Source organism: Anguilla rostrata, chromosome 3 (assembly GCF_018555375.3).
Source record: "Anguilla rostrata isolate EN2019 chromosome 3, ASM1855537v3, whole genome shotgun sequence".
NCBI classification, from domain to species: domain Eukaryota; kingdom Metazoa; phylum Chordata; class Actinopteri; order Anguilliformes; family Anguillidae; genus Anguilla; species Anguilla rostrata.
Window position 1 is genome coordinate 41,134,424 of NC_057935.1, and position 23,585 is coordinate 41,158,008.

Sequence of the window (23,585 nt, forward strand, 5' to 3'; positions counted from 1 at the left end):
TGCATTTAAGTGATTTATAGTAAGTTTCCAGACAGTGGCGTGGTGAATTCACAGCTAAATGTTTACATATTAATCACAGAAACATGTGGAATGAATGTTTAAAAGCCATCAAAGAAGTCTGACAAGTACACAGCATTGAGTATTGCATCAATATTGGGCTGCAATACAAATAAATGTGGATCACAGGGTTTATCAACTTGTCCATTGTTTCATAAGGAACAAAGTCAGTTTTTACAGCTAAAAGGGGGCATTGTGGGTAAAAATCATTTTCATATTCCCTATATAGTCTGAGTATGATATAAACACTTGGACAACACATTTAGAAGAGAGGATTAGATATGGTTGTGTTAAAGCAGCACGTCTTCTGTGAACCAGGCAGGTCAAAGCTGAATCTCTCCTGTTTGCAGCCATGTGAACATACCGGAAATCAGCAGCAGGAAGGCAGCCAAAGCCAGCTCTATTGTAGGAAAAGCCATAATGCACACTCCCTAACTGCCAAACCCTGCCTTGCTGCTGAATTCCCATCCTACAGTATAATAACTTCATCCTGTTTCTCAAACATAAGGACATTTTAGGAACTTAAAATGTTAAGATTAAATCTTACTCTCATCCCATCTCTTAAGATGGTGCAACAATGCTATTATAGTAAGGGCTGAAGATGTTTTTTTTAGATTTATATAGATTATGACCTATTAGATCAAAATTGATAATCACTGTTACAAAATTAGTTTAGGTTATTTAAAAATTGCAGGTTTTATATCCCTAGTGGGAACCTGCAGCACTGTCTTGGCGACCTGCTGCACTGTCTTGGGAATTCAGCCTAAACTGTATTCAAGCAATGTGGCACGAGAAGCTGTGCTGTATCAACAACAGCACAACAGTGCCAACAAACCACTGTAAGAATGACCATATTCACAATCCAGTAAGGCCTCGAGTGCTGTATTGCTTTTATAAAACAGTTACAAAATATAGAAACAATTGATGACACAATATTTATTTAGCAATAAACCATTACATTACATTTATTTAGCTTTTATCCAAACCAACATACAATAAGAACATACCGAAGGTCATTGGAACAACTACAAAACACAGGTCAAACCATGTGAGCGTGGAGCGACACTGTTTAGAACTTGGACTCAGCCTACCAGCATTCAGTATAAAAAATAACCTGTCTTATATTCCGAAATATCCAGCAGTATGACTGCATGGGTGAATAAACACTGTTGGCAAAACGAGCAGGTTCTGAATGTGAAATTAAAATTAAGAATGAGATCACTAGAGAAATTTCAGTTGAAACTTTGTCTGGACTAGAATCAGTCACTGCTCCCCAATCTCAACACAATGTGAACACACTGGAGCCTGTGTCTGAACTGCAGTTGGCTGATATCAGATCAGTCACTGCTCTCCGCAGCACAACAGGCTTATGTTCTGTACCATCTACAGTACCTAATGCATGTCCATGAAATCATCTCTGGTTCTGTGATTCTGAAATCTCCTTAGCTAAGTAAAATAACACCACTATAAACAACAAAAAACATGAATGCAGTAATAAGTAGGTCAGAATAGAAATATTGTCCATTTGTCTATATGCTACATCCGCCAAAACCATAATCAGGGAGGATCAACTTGAATAAACAAACATAATAAATGAATAATGAATAAGAGACTGCAGCTGGCTCTCTCCCATACAGCATTGTAGTGTGAATGTACATCTTGTTGTCAACTGCTTGGTTTGGTGGTAGATTAATCATTACAGGGAAATGTCCTTGAACAAAGTGATGAGGAACATGAAGGCAGTGCAATCTGAATGTCCGTGTCATTGTGAGAATATTTTCCCATGGGTGAAACAAACACTCAGTGAGCACACTGAGGACAGAGAAGCTTAAGGGGCACCTGGGTGCTGCTCAAAACACATTTGTGAAATTCAGTCTACAACATACATTTGCATCAGACAAGCTACAATGTTGCTGGACATTTATAAAGTATTTTCCACTCTAAAATGTGCAGTGACTACTCCTAGCCTTGCACTTACTTTCACGGCTTTTTCATAGCAAATCTCAAAACAAGGAAACTTGTACGCAGATGCCAGATAAAGTATGTAGCAAATGAGTAACAAGAAACCTGACAAAACATTTTTGAATATTCACCCTTGGGACTGTGCGGTTGGCCCGTGTTCAATGACGCATACATTATTGTAGAGGAAGTCTACAGTGTCATCAATGGAGAAGAGCCTTGTGTGACTCCCTCCCTGTGTGTGCTGGGCAAGGCTGACCTGTAATCACTCCATGTGTGATCAAGTGATGAAGCGTCTCTTGGATAAGATGAATGCAGCCCTTCAGCTGGAGTTACAAAGCCCTTTGTTTCACTGCTCACTCATCTTTAAGCAAAATGTGTGTTCCCTCGCAGGACACAAGCTGGCCATTTTAGAGGGTAGCCTAACTTTATTCAAACCGCTTTAGGCAATAAGTGTTACCTTCTTCAAGGGAGAGATTTTGCCATAAAGGATTGTATTTCATTTTCTAGCTCTAGTTTTAATATGAAGCCAACCATATCTACTTGTTTTTGGAACACCCAGGAGACTGCTGAAGAGGCCTATAGCATAGAAATGAGAGTGTGTATTAGAAATACTGACAGCCAGCACTCAGACGTGTCATATGTGGACAAAAGAAATCACTGTTCACAGCAGGCTGTAACCACTACAGCCTTCCATTGCAGACATATGGTACAGATATAACATCATTCCTGTTTGGACCGTGTGAAGGCAGAGAGTGAGAGAGTGATTAGAGAACATAGCCTTGCTAAACTAATCACATCGTCCTTCTTAACTATTTGTATTTGAGCCCCCAAATTGGAATGCCCAATCAGTCCCATCACTGCATCATAATCATGTTCATTTGGTGGAGTGCAGAGTAGTGTTCTAAGCATGCAGTCAGCCACTGCTTCTTGACACTGCAGTCTATTAGCTGAGCTGAGAATCCATTATGTCAGAGGACTACACATCTGTGCAGCTGGCGTGACAATAATGGGAAATACTTTGCGAATTAAACCCTGCCTGACCGGGCAGGGGATTGACCATTTATGCATTGCTTCATGGCATGCCACACAGCCAACAAAAGCTGGTTATGACTGAGCACTGCACTGAGAGCTACTGCTTCAGACCCCGATTGCTGTCCTGAGACCCAGGTCTTCACACTGAACGCACTACACTGAAAACTATGCTTATGCTTATTTTTTTCTCTGGAGCCCCAGACCCTTTCACGCAATCTCAGGCCACAACAAAATATACAGGTCAAATATCGGCCTTTTTTTTACTGAAATAAAGAAAAAACCAGGAACAGATGTTCACATTGAATATTTGGGTTTAGGGAGATGTTGATGCAATAAGAAAATCTACTTCTCAGCAAAGCTGTGTTATTCTGGTAAGGTAGGGCTCTGAGGAAGTGGGTCATTGTGGAAGACAAAATAAGCATCTGAGAGAAATTTCCATTTAAACCAGAATCTGTTCTGAATAAGCTGAGTGCTGGTTAGGGGCTTTCAGTTTCAGAATTACTGTATGGAAGCCCACTATCGCTGATAATGCAAGATTCCAACATGTGCAATACAATTCATAAGCCCAAAGGAAAAGGCAAAAGCAAACAATAACAATAAGCTCTAATCATCACAATATAAACTGCAAAAACCACAAGGTGTCATGGGAACTTCTTACATCATACCAGAGTACACACAAAAATATATGCTGCTATTTATTCTTTCACTTGCTATTAGGAGAGTATGTAATAACTGGATTTGGGACATCATCACTATCCAAATTGTTTTTTGGAAAACTAGTGTCCAAGTTTACTTTCCACCATTTACAGTAGACATGTCATTAACTCAACCCTTTGCAGATATTCTTGATAGATACCCAATTAACCCCTTACACCCCACTGAAAATCCAGTGATTTTTGTAAGAATCCCCCGTCTTAAATAAACCCCATTGTCTCCATTATATACAGTACAGACATGGTTCAAAGCTTGAAATAAAGGGGACATTTGTACCAAAATGACCAAATCCCCTGATCCTATGGGAGTCTGACTCCATAAACATACAGGACATATTTATTCTGAAAACAACAAAGAAATCCAAAAATCTTTCTTTATTCAGTAGTGTTTATATGTACTTATGATACTGGACAAAACCAGATTTCTTACCCCAGGATGCATACAACACCAGGAAAAAAAAATTTGGAGTGGATTGAGCGAAGCAGTAAAATCTGACATGCGTTTTCGCAAAGGTGGGCCCAAATCTCCCAAAAACCTCTCCAAATGGCACCAAACCTCTCCAGATTGGAATATTGTGTATATCTTTTTTCCCAGCCATATCCAGATGCTAATTCTATTGAGGGTGGTACCCTCTCGAACCCCACAAAATAAATATTTTTTATTTACCTATTCTCACCTTTTGACTAAGCCCTGTATTTTAGTCACATGCTGTCCTTTTAGAGAGCTTATGGTATGTACAGAATATGTTCATAATGGTTAGTTAATACACAAACTAAATTCACTTAGAAACAATCCTTGCTGTGTGCTCAGATCGCTGACGTAAATTAGGCTTGATGGCAGTAAACCTCCTGATCACAAGTGAGCGCTCACAAGGAGGAAATATAAAATCTAATCATGAACAATTTACAATAATACAGTACTGTTAACTACTACTGCAGTGTCCTTTATGCAAAGCATCTGCCAATAAACAAAGCTCCAATGGCTTTGTTTTGGGTTACATGTTGCAGAACTCTTACACAGCGCAGGCACTTCCTGTCACGAGGAGCATACCTGTTGAAGAGGAATTTGTAAAACAGTAAAAGGCTGACTGAGTAATCTGCCATGGAGGCAAATATTAAGGAGTGATGGTTTGTTTTTGATGTCTCCTGCTGGTTTGGATATTTTGTACACATTAATGTATTTGTTTAAGTTGAGTAATGGGTGTTTGGGTTTCCAGAATTGAGGGGTGAATTAAGTGTCACCCTGTCTGTCATTTTGGAGAACACATTTTTGCGTAGTTAGATCTCATTATCATGCCTCTTACACAAGCGAGGGAGCAGTTGCCCACAAATTGGATGAGGTCACTGCATCCCTACCTTGGACTGTGAAGCTATCCTCGCCATTCTTTCATTTCAAGTTTTCATAACTCTGTGCACACAAAACATCAAGTGAGCAAAAGTCCTAATCCAGACGTTTAGAGGGGTGGAAATCTAGGTGACAGATGACAGATTGACAGATATTTTGACATAAACAAACTAGATGTTCAGGTGAAAGCCCAGCTAAATTTGGTTGAATAGTGAATGTTTTGTAGATAACTTTTGCAATGGTTTTTTTCACAATACTGAGAATGAAGGGCATAAATTTACATATACTGTATGTGATGCTGCTATACAAAGGAAATATGACAAAAAGAGGATAGGTTTGCCAGTGTTCATCAAGATCCTGCTTGGATTGACATGACCGTTAACCGCGACTGTTTTCTTGAAGAGTTCCCAGAACGACTGATGTTCCTCTCATCACACCAATGTTAGCAGGGGTGCTTGGATACTTAAAATGCCTGGCCCTGCTCGCCACCTGGGGAGTTCCTTTGGCAAAAATGTGAAATGGGGTTTCCTTGGCCCAAAAAGGACTTCTCTGCCCTTGAATTCCCCAGAGAAGCAGTGTGCATGGCTCCCAAGCAGGAAGGCATGGGGGAGGGGCCATAGCAGCCCTGCTCCATTTGACCTGATCTGCTCTGTGCTGAGTATGAACAATACTACTACATTCTGGGCAGCTCCAGTATACGTACGGTAGCTGGTAACAACAGGCAGTATTGTTTATGTAATTTGTGGCAAACTATTTTCATGTATTCCAGTTCGTCTCTGGTTCTAGCAACCAATTTGCATTTCCTGTGGTTTTAAAATGTGCTGTACCCAAGGGTATGCAACTTGAAACAAGCTTGTTTGCCTTATGCAAAAAAGTTCAAGCCCTGACCATTGTACAGTCATGGTTAAAAAAAACTGTCTGTGGCATCCTGGGTGTTATCAAATGTTGGTTCATCTCTGTTCCAATCATGCAGCATTGTAAAGTGGGCAGGACATGGATAGACTTAAAAGTGATATTGCTCTTTCACACGTAGTTATATGTATAATGTCTTTTGTTCATATGATAGCTTACTTAGATACATTTTTTATTTCAGTACAGTACATGGTCACAATGAAGGAGCTATTAACTATCCGCATTAAAAAACAGTTTACTTACATTACCTAATATGAACTGTGTTGACCAATAATAATTCACTTATTTATTTGTGTTGGGTTGCTTGCTGAGCATTATGGTGCAGTATATTATGCAACAGCTCATGCAGCTTTCCATTAACACAATTTAAGTATTAGAACAGTTTTCACAACTAATACCCAAATAGGGCTTAACAACCATGGTTGTTAGAACCCGCAATGTTAGAACATTCAGATTTAGATCCTTAATGAAGTTCAGTCAGACAACTCACGATTTGAATTAAGCTAAATTTACTGATGTTCAATATAAATGCAACTTTGGTGTCAAAGCTCTGCCTCTTATCATGCCCTGTATATAAGCGAGCCAAAATGATAACAGGAAGTGACAACTACAAACCCTCCTACGGAGATCATATGAAAATCAAAAGCCACAGGTGGATGCTTGGAAGTAAGGTCTGAAAGGCATAAATACAGGAGTAAGCAAGGCTAGCTGCAGCAGGGATAGCAGGGCAGCAGCAGCATGGCAGCATGAGAAAATGGCGCAAACAGGTAAGGTTGGTGATTGCAATACCCCTCCTATTAAGGTGTAAGCGATCATGAGAGCGGACAGTGCTACTCCAGTTGTCTGCCCGAACTAGCTCCACGGGCTTTGCATCAACAGAAAGAGTGAACACAGCCTCGGTCTGTTTGAATATCGCGATCCTGACATCACTACTTTAGAACCCCTCAAGTCCATGACACACAAGCTCCAGGACAGAACAGGACTGACACCAACCCTTGTGAATTAGCCCAGTGACCAGCAGCCAGTGGCTTCCCTACAGACATTTGCTTCCCCTTAGGATGCATGGTGCAGTAAGACCACTCGTCCTAGTGATGAAACATGCAAGGTTTCCCTGCAGGATAAACAAACCCAACTGACCTTTCGCCTCACTCTCTCTTCAACATCTCCCTATTGGATAGCAGTATATAATTGGAACACTGAGATAACCTGTCAGCACTATGTTGCATCTTCATCCATTTCAGTTAATGACAGGTTTTATATCTTTTTGAATTCTAAGCTGATTTGCTAAGTAAACAGTGAAAATCAAATCAAAAAAGAGACAAACTATTCAATTAATTACATTTTCATTAATGTCTACAGCACCATCTGTATCTTCTGAATCATTTTTATATTCTTATGTTGGTGTTCGTATAATTCTGTTCTGCAATTATCGGTAGTCTTATGATTTGCTTAATACAAATGCATGAATTAACTATTGGCATTACAATACCTTCCTGCAACTCACAATCACAAACTGTGGCAAGTTGACCCACACAAAATGTCCAAAGCTTTCAAATGGATTATCCTAGACTGTTATTATTGAACGAGTTGGCTGCTGTGTCCACTGTTAGAGCCCGCATGAGGTTCAGATAACACAACAAATAAGCTGAATACAAGTGTCTCCCTAAAAACTACTCATCCCTCTCCCTACTAGTCCTGCTAGTACTATGCTCGTCACCCGCCTCACACATGGACAGAAGATTGCACCGTGTACTTCATTTTCCACAGCTGTCACAGGAACAAATAACTTGAGATGTTGTGATATACCAGGAAAATCTGAAGAGCGGTCTCTTTTTAATGAAACTGGATGTGTGGAGCATATTCTGAGCACATCTTGCAGCAATGTTTTGCCAATTTAGGAAAAACAGCTGTTTTCTAGGTCTTCCCTCCTTCTGATAAAACAACCCCCAGCCACCTCACCAAAAAAAAAAATTACCAAGAGGCTAAGGAGCCTGTAGTTTGGCTATGAGAACAGCAATTTCTAAATAAGCACCCTATCTGCAATCGACTATTAAACTCTAGATTTCTCCCCAAAGAATCATCTTCAAAGCAAGGCTCTTGTTAAAATGGCTCAGATGAAAGGGGTTTGAGGCTCATTTGCTTTTCAAAGGCTACACAACTGTATTAGTCAATCCTCCTTAATTAGGAAATTAGGATAGGGCAAAACATCACATCATGGTATCAGCAAGTTCTTAAACCATAACAATCGAGTGAAACTTACCGCCATTATAATTAGATAATGCCCGGTCTGTATATTCTCCATCAGCACCTTGGTGACACTGTACTAATACTTTCCTTTGCTGTCTAAGAAGAGTAGCGTTATAGTTATCTTTTAACTATATTTCAAGTAGTCGTACCATGTTTCATGACACAGCGGTTTTTCAATGTGTGCCTAGCTGTGCGTTGGACCTCGGTGTTCATGATTAACCATTAATTTTTCTTATCAGTCATTGTATATTTTCAGGATAGAATGACAATCTCATGCTTTATTTTACAAGCAATGAGAGATATCACATATGTGATCCCTCTGAACAATTCTTGATGGAATGTCATGGAAATATCAAGTAAAGAGGACATGTTTTCTAATGGAATGTCAGGCATGAAAAAGAAAATAGAAAAGAAAGGTCAATTGATGTTAGAATGAAGGCAAACTAATGCAAGTAAAGAGGACATCCAGCTTTCCAGCTGGAACAACAAAAAAATTAAGAAGCCAAATTCTCCCTTGGAAGGTGATGAATTTTACATTTAAATTTTAGGCATTTAGCTCCGAATAGGCATTTAGCTTATTCGGAGCAACTTAGCACAGATTGCATACTTTTTAATATACAACCCATTTATACACCTGGATGATCATTGAAGCAATTCAGGTTAAGCTCTATGCTAAAGAATACAACGGCAGCATGCTCAACAGCATGCCAAAACTCACAACCTGGGAGTTGTAATCTCAATTATCTAACCATTATGCTACACTGCTGCGGCAAACAACATTTTTGAGGACATTTCCTATGGGAATTACAACAACATATTGCAGGTGAGAAGCACAAATCCTGATGGAATTAAGCATGTAAAAAAGACACTTTTTGGTTTGCCAATGCAATAAAGTAAAGGATTAATATTGGACCATAGGGAAAAAAACACAGGCAAAAACATGTCCTGGTGGAATTTTGCAGAATTAATGAAGCTGATTTGTACAAGGTTCTTTGTGGACTGTCAGTGAGTTTGTGAGCACAATGCTAACCTGCCTTTTTCAGTGTTATCCCATTCACACCTCAGTGAGTTGCATTGCCACTTGAAATACTTTTTGTCACTACAAATCAAAAAGTTTTAAATAAATCATTGAACCACAATTGTTTCTGAAATAAAAATGAAAAAATTATGTCATACTGCCTCAGCCTCTGCCCAAAGATTTAACATTTGAATGGCATAGTATTTTCTATTTTTCATAACAAAATTTGCATATGATAAACAATGCATTTAAACCAATACTGACAATAATTGACAGGCTAAGGTCATATGCATTGTAAATAAAGCTGTTTGCCAACATACATACCATGACTTCACACAACTAACCATCACTATGCAATCAGATTTAATCAAACACATTAAATATCCCTAATGCTCCCAAACATCCAATAAACCTGCCTGAACACATATTGGCAGAAACATATTAATCTAAAAAAAAGACATAAGCTATGAACCAGCACTTCTGTACTTGAGAAACCCAGCTCTGTAGCAGAACGCTTACACCATTCCAGAACCCCTGCTAGACAGCAGAACCCTTGAACCATTTGAGAACCCCTGCAGTGTCCCAGGACCCTCAAACCACTCCAGAACCCCTGCTCTGTACCCGAACCCTCACACCATTCCAGAACATTCCAGCTAAAAATAAGAGACACGACGCACCTGTCACATTACAGCAGCAACGGCAACATTTTGCCCAGATCCAACCAAGACATGAACGGCAGGAACAGCACTTGCTCCCTCGTTTCATCCTGCCTGGATGCTAGCTCATGGCATGGGGGAGAAACTTAAGCCAAGGAGAGAAAGAAGGTCTGTGCACAGTGCTACTGTAGCCCAGTTCAGACTGCTCACTCTACACTGTGTTTGCTTGCGCTCAATGAAGCAGGAAGAGGGAGGGACACGGGGAGGGGCAATGGGAGGGATCTCAGTACCTTTCCCCCACAGAAAGAACAAATTTATGTTACATTATTCTGAGCAGGGCCAGATAGAACACCCAGATTAAACACTTCCGAGTATCAATCCACATTTTCATCAAATAAAAAGCATATTTCATTTTAAATTCAACATTGAAATGCTTGTGTGTGTGATGAACTTACCCTGCTGTAGGTTTTTTGCATGTTATGATCAACTGAATCACTAATACATTGACTGCTGAGTGACAAAGGTACCTGAAGCTTTGTCTACCTCCTGCATATAGAGAAAGATATGGGTTGTTTGTCAGATAATGATTTTATACAATGATACTTTAACAACCTCTAATGTAAAAAATCCTATTAATAACCGAGACTCACATTGTATATCATTGCTAAGTTCAGGTCCTCTAGAGTTCAAAAGACGTACAAGAACCAAAACAAACATTTCCTGACATAACACTATCTTAGGCTGTAAATTGCTTTTTTCTTTTTCTTAGAAAAACTTACCAAAACACGTAAATGGCAAGTTTGGAAAAACGTACTAGTAGTTTCTTCCACTTTTCCCTTTTGGAAACTGAAATCTTCATGATTACATTTGATTTGCTTCTCCATTTTCATGCACTTGACATGGAGTTAACTGAAGATCCGCCTACAGATTGATAGTTATTGCAGCAGTTCAGATTACATTTCTAGTCAAGGGCACACTTTTTATGTTTTAGAATTATGGATTTAAATTAAGATTTCTTACAGAATTATTTTTATTCCGCCAGAAGTTGTGGCATCTGCTCTACTGGGTTCCAAGGGAAAAGTGCACTGGTATGTGTGAATACACTTCATGGAGCAGGGAGGGATGTGAAATACAAGCACAACCACAGACTGTCTAACTAAGAATACTGTTATATGCATGCCAGAGCCCAGTGATCATGGAATAAACACCAACCCCACATCCATTCCTTTTTACAAGACTAACCCCACATCTACTTCTCTTTTACTATACTAACCCCACATCTACTTCTCTTTTACTATACTAACCCCACATCCATTGCTCTTTTACAATACTAACCCCACATGCATTACTATTTTACTATACCAACACTACATCCATTGCTATTTTACAATACTAACCTCACATCCATTTCTCATTTTCAATACTAACCTGACATTCATTTCTACTTCACAACACCAAGCCCAGATGCATTCCTTTTTCACAAAACTACCCCCACAACCACATACCCCCTTTTTATTTAACAATGGCCTTACATGCTCGTCTGTCATCTGTCATAATCAGGTTTCAATATTTGCTGTTTACACATCCTTCAACGACTGTTTATTGAGCTCATTAACAAAATGTCTTTACTGAATAGATTTCATATGTCTAGGATTTCTCCAGCAGGAACCTATTAAATGTGACAAATAGCACACAAAACTAACCTTGACTTTCATATCTCATAGCGTTTGCCTCCATAAACCTTTTTTGATTTTTTTTTCAAGTGTCAGTGTACCCAGTTTAGGGGCAGAGATTCTGCCGATTGGAGACAGAGACCAGCTGGACCTGGCATAAGACGCATGCTTCTATAAATAAATATAAATCAGATATCAGATCAGAACCACTACCCATACACTCCCCTCTGCAGTTAGACACACATTATGCAAAGCAACAACGGGTGGCTATGACACAAGAAAATATCAAGAAACATGGTGGCACATAAAACATTAGCCAGTTGGTGGCTAGCTAGCTAGCCAATGATGTTATTGGGGGACAAAGAGGATGTTCCCAGAAAGGGGGTAGAGAGGGAACAGCCCCAGAAACAAGTTAAAAGAATTTTAAATATTTAAATATTTGTTGGCCATTACATCAGGTCCTTCATTATATCATGAAGGACCTGGAGCCAACAGCTCAGAGCCTCAGATAGTATATACAGCTGGATGAGAACATTCAATGGGTGATTTAAAAAAAACAATATGGCAAAAAAAAAAAATCCCCAACAATATACTAAATATACACTACAGAGGCAGGGGTTGGGAAAATGGATTCCATTAATTAGATTTAATCCATTTCCAGAAAATGTCATTCTATCCCTACTGGAAAATGAACACTCAAGAAAGGGTTTGTTTGGCACAACTCGCTTTTACAAGGTAAGATTTAAATACATTTCAGTCTTCCCCTGGTTTTTATTTTTACCACTCTTTGTGTCTGTTACATTATAGTTATAAATGCATGGGAGGGAAAATGGGACATTTTTAGCAGTACTGCACATACATAAATAATGCTCTTTAACCATTAACAATATGCAACCATGCATGATAAGCAGCAGAGAGCCTTGTAGCCATTTCAGATGCACTGTACACTATTCAATGAAATGATTCTTTCAGAACCTTTTCTACAATATATGCAAGAACGATCCTTCCCAGCTTGTGAAACTGAAGCCATCTTGGCTCTCCAGCTTTAGCAGCTTTAACTTATCCCCCTGCCTCTGTCATTTAAGTTACTTAAGCACAACCCAAAATGAGAATAACTCATTTTCACATGATGACACAAGCATTCATCCCTTCTTGTAAGTAGGTTGGAACACCAGATGGCAAGGTTGTGGCTGTCCTGAAATGAGCCTGCTGCAAAAGCATGTGGAAAGTAGGGCGGTTCACTGTTTCCTGAAGGGCTGAAAGACAACCGCCTGACAGATATATAGTATGCAGAAAAAAAGGTAATCTCGTTACCCTCAGCAAACCAAGCTTTGAGACTACAGAACGGTGCATTCAATGGTTTACTATTTGTGGCATATTGCTCATACACCCCAGTGAGAAAAAAGAATGAATCTAGAGGGGTGGAAGTCTATGGTGAGAGATGTTTTGACATAAACAGACAGGTTAACCCCAATATAGCTCAGGTTTTACCCAGATATAGCCTGGCAACGTCCTAGTCAGCAAGAAAACTTTCACTTTTAAATCAAATGTAGCCAGGTTTTCACCTGAACACCGAGAGCGTTTCACCACATCTTCATCTCAAAAATGTGCACTGGGACCACTTTTTGATTTTCATGTGGCAAATATGGCCTGTCCAAGCCATTCCTGTCACAGGAAAGAGGAACATATATATGACAACAACAGGGTCCTCACTCTGAGACTTACAGGAACAGATAAGTACGTTTAAGAGTGACAGACTATTTGTGGGAACCTCAGACTGTATCCACAAGGTACTGGGAATGATTTAGAGAGACAACAGCAAGCTTTGTTTTAGGAAGGTCCCTGTTAGCACAGAACACGAGCGCCAAGTCAAGGAACAGGAAGTGTGTAGTCTGGGAGTAGTGCTTCTCTACACAAAATGTGCCTGCTTTTCCCACAAGGTCTGCTTCCTTACTGCCAGATCAGTGGAACACCAAGTTCCAAGATATGCAGTCCAGTAAAATACCAATTCATACTTAGGTATCTATAGAGAAACAGAAAGCTCTCACCAACAGTCAGTATATTTGTCTTGACAACAAGAATCATGTTGCAGAGCTAAAAGGGAAATAGACAGGAAGTAGGATTGCAGATTTAATTTCATTATATCAAAACAAAAAATACAGTCAGGCAATATTTTACAGCCTTTATATGTATACATTTGTAAATGTACTGGGTTGTGCATGCTACACAGGCACTAGTGATATACCCTTTTGTTGAAATATTGGACATTAAGTATATCTGCATGTGCTGCACTTGAGGGACATAAGCGATGTGTTGTGTAAATCGCATGCAGACAAATGACACATTAAATCTTAGGTAGACCACTGTCATGCTCTTAGCTTTTAGCCTTTCAAATGATTAAGAATATGATGTAGTTATAATAACTGAAATTGATGCATCATAAATACATAAATACCATGCCCATTCTCTGGAAATGCATGTGCCATGTCAGTCCTGTTGGGGATGTAGACTTATCTTTTACAATGTTTGAAGCTGACATCTTTTCAACAATAGTTATTCTGAACCATCTAAACCAATCAATTCTTTGATATTTACCTTATTGGCTATGTCTGAAGTCACATTTTGTGCATCCCCAGTATCGCATGCTGATCACAGTAAAATCAGGTTATCAATCAGGTTAAATCAATCTGTAACTATGAATATGTTCCCCTTCTCCAAGTCACAAAAAGAGGCAGGAAGAAATAGTTGGGGGCGTTCTGGAAGGGAAATTTTAAACAAGAGAAAGGACACAGGACACAGAGGAAGTGCAAGTTGGGAAATAACAGAACTGTTGTCCTTCTGACGTCAGACAATGGACATGAAATTCACCATAAATAACAATGCTCACCATAAATAACAGAACACAGAGCTAGTGCTAAACCGGCCCTTATACTGATTCAAAATGGTACTATTAAGGTCTCATTAAAGTCTTTTAGATATTATAAACAAAATAGAGCAAGGAAAAAGACAACATGTAGATGGCACCAATTTCCAATGTACTCTGATATCAATACATGAGCACAGTGATAGGCTTGATATGGGTTTTAGACATTAGCATCAGAATGACTGAATAAATGATTGGCTGGTCATATGAAGCATTTACAAACCAACCATCTAATGAAAATACCAGTGATTGGAAGATGCATATTTAGGTTACCCAATATGGAAATCAGGGCGACGTTTGACTCCACAACCATAGGGTTCTAGGACAGCTAAAACCCTGGACTTATAAATAAACCAATGGATAAATAGGGCAGATTACATTCAAATAAACCAAATAGCCTTTGTAATATTAGAATGATCACTGTGAATGCATTTCATGTCAATTGATGAGACTGCTGCTGTGCTCCCTGGGTACTTGCTAAAATGCAATAAGAGGGCAGGGATTCAAGTGTGTGTAAAAGTCAGAACTGCACTGTGCTGTTGACTGAATGGCTCTTATTGTTGGCTTTGAAAGAGCGCAGGAATGCATTACACACTAATCTACACTTCCACCTGCTTCAGTTACAAAACATTCCATGATACAGCAGTGTGCTTTATCTCCACAACAAATGCACTCCAAACCTCAAAATACACAGCCAAGAGAGGGAGTTCCGAAAACAGAATTATTTGGAAGAGTAAAGAGTAAAAAATAAGTTTTTGTTCAGCTATGTGAGGGCTAACTGCTAACTAATAACTGCTAATAACTGCTACATCTATCAACCTAATTCATAATTACGACATTGATCATTTATTCATTCACCAGATGTTTTATCCAGAGTCACACCACACATTTTATTGGAGCGCCACTGTTATGAACATATACAAGGAATAACCTCCATGCTCAAATCCCCAGCAGGCCTCCATCCAAGGGCAGTCAATTCACATTACATCACTATGACTCCATTGACGGTTCTGAAGGGTAGTATCACATTGTAAACTACAAAAGCCTTTAAGTGATTTTCCTCCTCTATTCAGCAAAGGTTTTTATTTTCAAAAAGCTTGCCACATTTGTGGTGCCTTTTCAAATCACCAGCACCCTCTAGAGGACTTGGAAAAGGAGGTCCTGAACTCCTTTTGGAGAAGATTAGGAACTTGTCAGAGTAATTGCAACCACTCACCACATTGACCAAAGTCTGAGTTTTGCATGTATAGGAGCAAGGCGAGAGGGAGAATAGTCACTTCTGGATGCAACCACCAATCATGAATCTTTGGAATATTCAAGTGAGCGGTGCATCGCCTTGCCTGTTGTCAGTGTGATAAGTTACTGCAAGTGCAAAAACTGACAACCTCCTTTTTGAGGGATGTTTTTGCAACATTAAATTGCCATGTACTGATGAAGACTTAAACCAAAACATGTACGGACTTTCTGTTTTGTATGTTATTCTTGTAATCTGTGCACAACAGATAAAAACACAAAGAATAATACGTTGTGAATGAAGCTTTCCCTTTTTCTATTGTCAATGATTTGCAAATGGAATAGTGGAGTGTATGTACTAGGTTGAAAACATGTGTTGAAGTTCTCACAGAATCATAAAGTACACAGCGGCCTGGCTGAATCACACAGCATTCAGTAAGAGAGACAGAATCTGCTTTGAGGCTTAAGCTGCCTATCTGGTCCGTCCATTACTTGTTTCCATGGCATCCTCACTAGGCTGTACAGAGACAACGCTGCACACCTCTGGGTAGGTGAGTGTAGATGAACAGTCAACCATGGGGGGGGGGGTTTTGTTCATCTTGCATGGTAATTTAATACATGCATCTGTCAATGTGCCAAGGAATATTTGTATTTTTTCCATAGACTGCGTTGTTGCCGTTCTCGTTGTTAGTGTTAATCAGTTTACCCTTCAGGGTCCAAGTTGAACTATGCGGTTGTTCCCTGCACTTGGACCGGTACTTCTCTCTAGGGGTTTCGTCATACTTGTTCCTGGTTATGGTTATACACTTTGTTGTACGTCGCTCTGGATAAGAGCGTCTGCCAAATGCCTGTAATGTAATGTAATGAATACTTTAAAACACATTTTATTGGTTGCAAAAAATCATTGCCATTTAATGCTCAGTTTCTCCACTAATACCTTCTATGTACTGAATGTCATTGGCAGGCTTCAGGAAGAAAAAGAATGACAGTTTTCATCGCAGTGTCTGTGCATTTGCCAAAAGGGTGTCGGTTGAAGGAGGCACCTTTTCCGGCAGGGAAGAAGCAGTCCATCTCCACACTGCTGCGGGAGTGGGAGATGCAGAGCGCACTGCTGGGCACCAGGCCCTCCTGCGGGGGGCTGCGGTCGGTGGTCCGCACCAGGCACCAGCCGGGGCGGTCGCTGGGCCGCTCCAGGAGCTCCACCGTCTGGCCCGTCTGGATGCTGAGCTCGCTGCTGCAGCCGGCGCTGAAGTCCTGGAGCACCACCGTCAGCTCGCAACCTCCTGAGAGCTGAGCCAGAGAGAGAGAGAGAGAGACACGTGTAAGAAACGGTAACTTTGCTTACATGGGGAATGGTCCTCTTCCAAACCCAGTGATTACACAAGCACAAATCTCTATCTGAACTGAACTGATACTGCTCTTGCATTTTCTGTTTCTGACAGGTACAGAGAAGAACAGCAATACAAATGACGTGATTACTCAGACATTTAACTGGGCATATGTCCAATCCAGGAGAGGGCCATGTAGTTGGCCGATATTTATGTGGATGTAATGTCATTTTACAACCGTGCCCTGTGATGAAATACCTGTAGATGTCTGTAAGGTGTGTACAATATAATTTTATAGCAGGTGTTACAGTACAGTAAGTCTATATCCCTCACAGAGGTATATCAAGTTGCAAGTTTGAGAACAAGAGTAAGAATAAGAATAACAGAATGCAAAACACGTTGCATGTGTACATGACTTTAAAAAGGCATTGATAAGAATGTAGTGCACTTATTTAAACAAAATAAAATATCACAAGTAATACCAAAATTCCAGAGCCCTTACATGACAAAATACAGTAGTCCTAGATTTTAACCAATATGACTTCTGATTGGTTGAGATTCACTGACTCCCCTTCGAGAAAACAACGAGACATAATAGTTCACTGGGATTCTAAATGACTGCCAGACAGAGACAGCCAACTGTAAAGGAGCAAAGTCAATGCTTCCGGTTGCCTTGATCATGGACATCTATCACTATGGGCATTCCCCCACAATGGCTCAGACATCATAGGGCTAAGATGACGTAGGGAACACCCTGTGATTTAGGGATTTTACTGCTTGTGTCCGTCTGTGACTGTTTCAGCTGAGTGCCGTGCTCATGACACCTATAAATAATTATATTCCGGAAAAACATATGAAAACAAAATTAATAATTTGAAACTGATATGAATGTTGTACATCCAAAATTGAATTGCATACCGAAAATGTTTAACATGCCAAATAAGTAGCTCTCACCAAAAATGTTCTGGATATAAAAATAAACAGCCAGTACGAAGTTAAGAAGCTTGCTGTGATTTTTATTTTTTTTATTTTTTCTAGTTTTCCAGAGGTGGCAGGGATAGACTCCTAGTACTTTTACAGGTCTCTTGACTAACTGTCTTCAGCTAGCCCAAAGCCTAGCCTCCTAGCTTTCTAACGCTGCTTATCACAAAACACATGTTTATCCACGTTTTTATGTCATAATATGCTGACTAACAACATGACAGTTTCAATGCACAGACTAACAATATTAATTAATATGCAGTGTCCCCTTTGCCATCAAATAAAAAGGAGAGGCAGTTGGAGGACACTGAGAAAGCGAGAGAAATGTAGCTAGTATGTCTTATTCAAAAATAGGCCTGCAGTCAGACAACCTAATTGAAATCCCATCATTTACACAACCAAGGGCAAAAGCAATTATAAGAACAGTGCAACTGTGTGTTGCTTTGTTTATTTCAAGTATTTGACAGCTATATAACTTTTATATCATCTAAAGTCACACTTTATTGGATTTTCATCAAACCTTATTCATCCTTTGATTTTATCGTCATCCAGAAGATTAATAGCAGCTCTTTTGAATGTCCTGAAGATAGCTAGTGTTGTGCTAAATGAGGCTAGCCAACCTCTGTATAAACAAACCCATACATCACGATACAACCGAATGGACCCCTTATTCATACACGCTGTGAGCGCTCACAGAAGACGCAGGCGTGTATCTGACTTTCAGAGTGAAAGCATCTCAAAATGTCTGGATTCAGGCAGGTCAGACTGGGGTTATATCCAGTCTGACCTGCTATTAGGTAGCTATCTCAAACTCACCTGCTCTGTCTCAAAGAGAAAACAGATATGGATGTTACACACACAAACATGGTTGTGGTCATCACCACAGAACACCTGGGCTTTACTGAGCATTCCACACCATGCTCTCTAGTAAGAGTGCTCAGTAACTGTGCACAGTAAACAGTGAAAAGGGAGTGCATTCAGGAAGAGGGTTCAGTGAGATTTTTCAGTGACGGTGTCCAGCTCCCTCTCCATCAAACTCAGGTCTCCAGCACATAGAATAACAAAGTGACTCTTCCTTCCTCTGCTGTGCACCTCATCACACTCTCTGGGAGAAGAATCTCCCAGCAGACACAGGGGGCATTGCTGTAGACAGCGAGCCCTCTAGCCTTTCCCTCCATTGACTGAAGCGCTGCTTTGTCCATTACACTGCCTGCAGGCACAGGGATGCACCTGCTGCCCAGTTTATCAGGGAGGTCAGAACAAAGCAGTTTGAATTACAGCACATTTTAATGGACTCCAGAGAGGAAATGGCTCCTCCAACACAAATATTCACAGAATGTGAATCAAAACCATCCAAAAGGGGCTGGCGCAATTTATCTAACCTGATCTACCCACCCTTATCCACACCTCAGGAATTCACTGTCACAGGTGGATTATGGAACTGCCAGTCAGCTGTCCAGAAAGCTGACTTCATTACTGCCTTTGCCAAGACAAAGTCTCTTGACTTCCTGGCTCTCACAGAAACCTGGATCACTCCTGATAACACCGCCACCCCAGCTGCACTGTCTGCGGGATACTCCTTCTCGCACACCCCCAGGGCCTCTGGCCGAGGCGGGGGTACCAGTTTGCTCATTTCCTTGTCCTGGATGTTCTGTGTCCTCCCCAGTCCTAACCCTACTTCCTCCTCCTTTGAATTTCATGCGATTACTGTAACTCATCCCTCAAAATTTCACATTATAGTTCTGTACCGTCTTCCAGGTCCACTCGGCTCTTTCCTGGACGAGCTGGACACTCTCCTGAGCTCCCTCCCTGAGGATGGCACTCCTGCTATTCTACTGGGAGACTTCAACCTCCCACCAGAGACCTCCCAACTGTCCAGGGTTGCCTCACTCCTCCAGTCTTTCGCCCTATCCCTGTCCTCTCCCCCCCCCCACACACAAGGCTGGTAACCAACTAGACCTTGTATTCACCAGAAGCTGTTCCATTCCCCAACTTACAGTGACTCCCCTCCATGTCTCGGACCACTTCTTTCTTTCTTTCTCCCTCTCCTATTTACTCCCCCTCAATTCACCCAATAGCTCACCCACAGTAACTTTCAGGAGAAATCTCTCTACTCTGTCACAATCCTCCCTCATCTCCACTGCTCTGTCTACACTTCCCCCTGCTGCGTCTTTCTCTAACCTGCCAGTTGATCTTGCCACCCCCACCTTCAACTCCTGCCTCTCCCAGTCCCTCGACTCACTTTGTCCTCTTGTCTCCAAACCAGCACGCTCTTCACCCCCCTGCCCATGGCTGACTGAGTCACTACGCTCCAGCAGAACATCACTGCGGGCTGCAGAGAGGAAGTGGAGGAAATCCCGATCCTCTGACGACCTGACCGCTTATCATACCCTGCTGGCGACTTTCACATCTGCCCTCACGTCAGCGAAAGCCTCATTTTTCCAATCTAAGATCAGTGCATGTGTCTCTAATCCACGCAAACTATTCTCCACCTTCTCTTCCCTCCTCATTCCTCCTCCACCCCCACCTCCCTCTTCCCTCTCCGCAGATGACTTTCTTTCCTTTGAAGGAAAGGTGGCTACAATCCGGAACTCCTTCTCCCATCCAGTGAGCCCCCCAACCCCCCGGGACAAACCCACAGCCACATTGACCTCCTTTGAGATGCTGGAGGACTCCGATGTATTACAACTCATCACCTCTCATCGTGCAACCACCTGTCCACTTGACCCCATCCCATCTAAAGTTCTCCAATCCATTTCCAGCGAGCTCCTTCCCTATCTGTCTTCCATTGTTAATTCCTCTCTCTCCTCCGGTCATGTTCCCTCTGATTTTAAGATGGCTCGTGTTACCCCACTTCTCAAAAAACCCACCTCAGACCCCTCTGATGTAATTAATTATCGACACGTATCGCTTCTACCCTTTCTGTCCAAAACCCTTGAACAAGCAGTTCTTAAACAACTAACCTCTTTTCTCCATCAGAACAACCTGCTAGACCCTCACCAGTCTGGCTTCCGATCCGGGCACTCAACAGAGACTGCGCTCCTAGCTGTGACGGAGGCATTTGCCACTGCAAGAGCCTCACGCCTCTCCTCTGTCCTGATCCTTCTTGACCTGTCTGCAGCATTCGACACTGTCAACCATAAAATACTCCTCTCCACCTTGGCTGGGATGGGAATCGCCAGGACTGCCCTGTCTTGGTTCGCTTCCTATCTTGCAGATAGGACCTACCAGGTAACCTGGAAGGGGTCTGCCTCTGCTTCTCATCCACTTGTTACGGGAGTGCCGCAGGGATCTGTACTGGGTCCTCTGCTGTTCTCCTTATACACCAAATCTCTTGGTTCAGTTATTAATTCACATGGCTTCTCCTATCATTGTTATGCAGATGACACACACTCTTCTTTTCTTTCCCCCCCTCAGCCACACAGGTCAATGATAAGATCTCTTCCTGCCTGGCTGACATCTCCACCTGGATGGCCAGCCACCATCTGAAGCTCAACCTCAACAAAACTGAGCTGCTCTTCTTCCCGTGCAAGACCTCCGTACTTCGTGAGCTCTCAATCACAGTTGATGGCACCACAGTGACTGCCTCACACTCTGCCAAGAGCTTGGGGGTGGTCCTGGATGACCAACTGGACCTCAAGGAGCACATCAAGGCAACATCACGGTCCTGCAGATTCCTTCTGTACAACATCAGAAGGATTCGACCATACCTGACGACGCACTCCACCCAGCTGCTCGTCCAGGCTACAGTGACCTCTCGCCTTGATTACTCCAACTCTCTCCTTGCAAGCCTGCCAGCTTGTGCCATACAGCCACTACAGATGATTCAGAATGCCCCTGCCCGACTCATCTACAACCTCCCCAAATTCTCCCACGTCACTCCTCTGCTGCGATCACTCCACTGGCTACCGGTCTCCGCCAGGATCCGGTTCAAAGCCCTGACCCTTGCCTACACTGCTGCCAACAGGACAGCCCCCATCTACTTGCAGGACATGACTCAATTCTATGTGCCTGCTCGACCACTCCGCTCTGCGGCAGCAAGGCGCCTTGTAATCCCTCCCACCCGCCCAAAGGGATCACAGAGCTTCTCCACCCTAGCTGGTGGTGGAACGAACTCCCTGTCCCTCTCCGAACCGCCCCCTCACTACCCATTTTCCGCCGTGGCCTGAAGACTCATCTCTTCAGACTATACCTAGACTAACCACCACCACGCTGTATATTTCACTCTTTAACCCTCTGGGCTGGAGAGCTCTGCCGGCGGAGCTCGACAAGATGAAATTAACTTTCGTTTCTATTTGGATGATTAACTTCACGTGCTGTTATCATACAGACGCAACAAAAACATTGACAGAAACCTTAGAATCGTGACTTTCCAATGCGCCCATTGGCAAATAATATGAATTGTTTTAAATGTTCTAAATTTGATTAATTAGATCATGTATGCTTCGTTAAACTTTACTCATTACTATGTGAATTTCGCTCAGCAGGAAGTCCGCCCAATTTACATGTTAACAACATTATAATTACTCTCCATAGAAGGAGACTAAAGGAGGGGCGATGCGAGATCCATGTGAGAAATGCCAAGTCTGCGAAAGCGGGATAGAATGTCAAAGTGTTGCCTAATTCACTTCTTTTGAGGTGAACATTTAGTTTAATTTTGGAAAATGGTCCATCCGGAAGCCGACACTGATGAAGAGCGGTGTCATTTCGAACAGCGAACTGATCCAGCTGAGGATCAACTTCATGCGTAAGTATATTTCTTATGATCATATTGGTTAAATATGTGTACTGTATTGCAACGTATCTGTGTATTTGTAGGAATATCCAGCAATATGCGTGTTTGTAAATTCCCACACTATGAACGATTCGAACTATTGCATCTCAAAATTATAGGCTAGGCTCTCCACGTCTGGTTGTGTTAGAAGTATCAGGTAGACTGTATGTTTTTCGATCATATTGGTAATAAATAGCCCGTGGCGTGGCTAAGACTGATGTCCTCGCACAATCGATATTAGCATACTGTAAGTAAATTCGGGAAATAGCAATATAATAACCACTTAGCTAAACAGACCTAGCCTACTTCAGATTGAGGCTTTGTTATTGATGAGTTGCGTGTAGTTGAGCTGGAATAGCAATGTTTATTTAGTTTAGCTAATGTTGTTTCGTTGATAGCTTGCATTATTTGTAAATGTGTGCTGTATTGCATTCTCTGTGTGTTTGTAGGAATATTCACTAATATGCGCGCTTGTAAATTCCCACACTACGAATGATTCTAACCATTGCTTCTCAAAATTATAGGCTACCTCTCTGCGTCTGGTTGTGTTTATTTGGTTCTTTGTTTGTATATGATGTAACCATGTCACATTTCCTAAGTTTTGTTTTCATTAGTTAGTGGTTTGCCCCTTTTTTGTAAAGCACATTTAATTTTCACCTGTTGAAGGAAATGTGCTAACTAAATAAAGTTTGATTTGATGTCACATTTCCTAACAATTTTGTTTTTATCAT

General features: G+C 41.4%; 1 protein-coding gene across 7 annotated transcripts in view; it reads right to left on the reverse strand.

The window, feature by feature from the left end:
- The window catches only part of LOC135250850 (kalirin-like), a 153,512-nt gene that overhangs the window by 15,773 nt on the left and 114,154 nt on the right, over positions 1-23,585 (reverse strand). For 6 of the 7 annotated variants that reach the window (XM_064327610.1, XM_064327609.1, XM_064327611.1 and 3 more), the window contains one exon: positions 16,815-17,061. In XM_064327610.1, the coding sequence (XP_064183680.1) occupies positions 16,815-17,061 (247 nt within the window). Of the gene's footprint in view, positions 1-9,963; positions 11,217-16,814; positions 17,062-23,585 lie in introns of those variants that run through there. The other variant, XM_064327614.1, reaches the window with a different exon arrangement.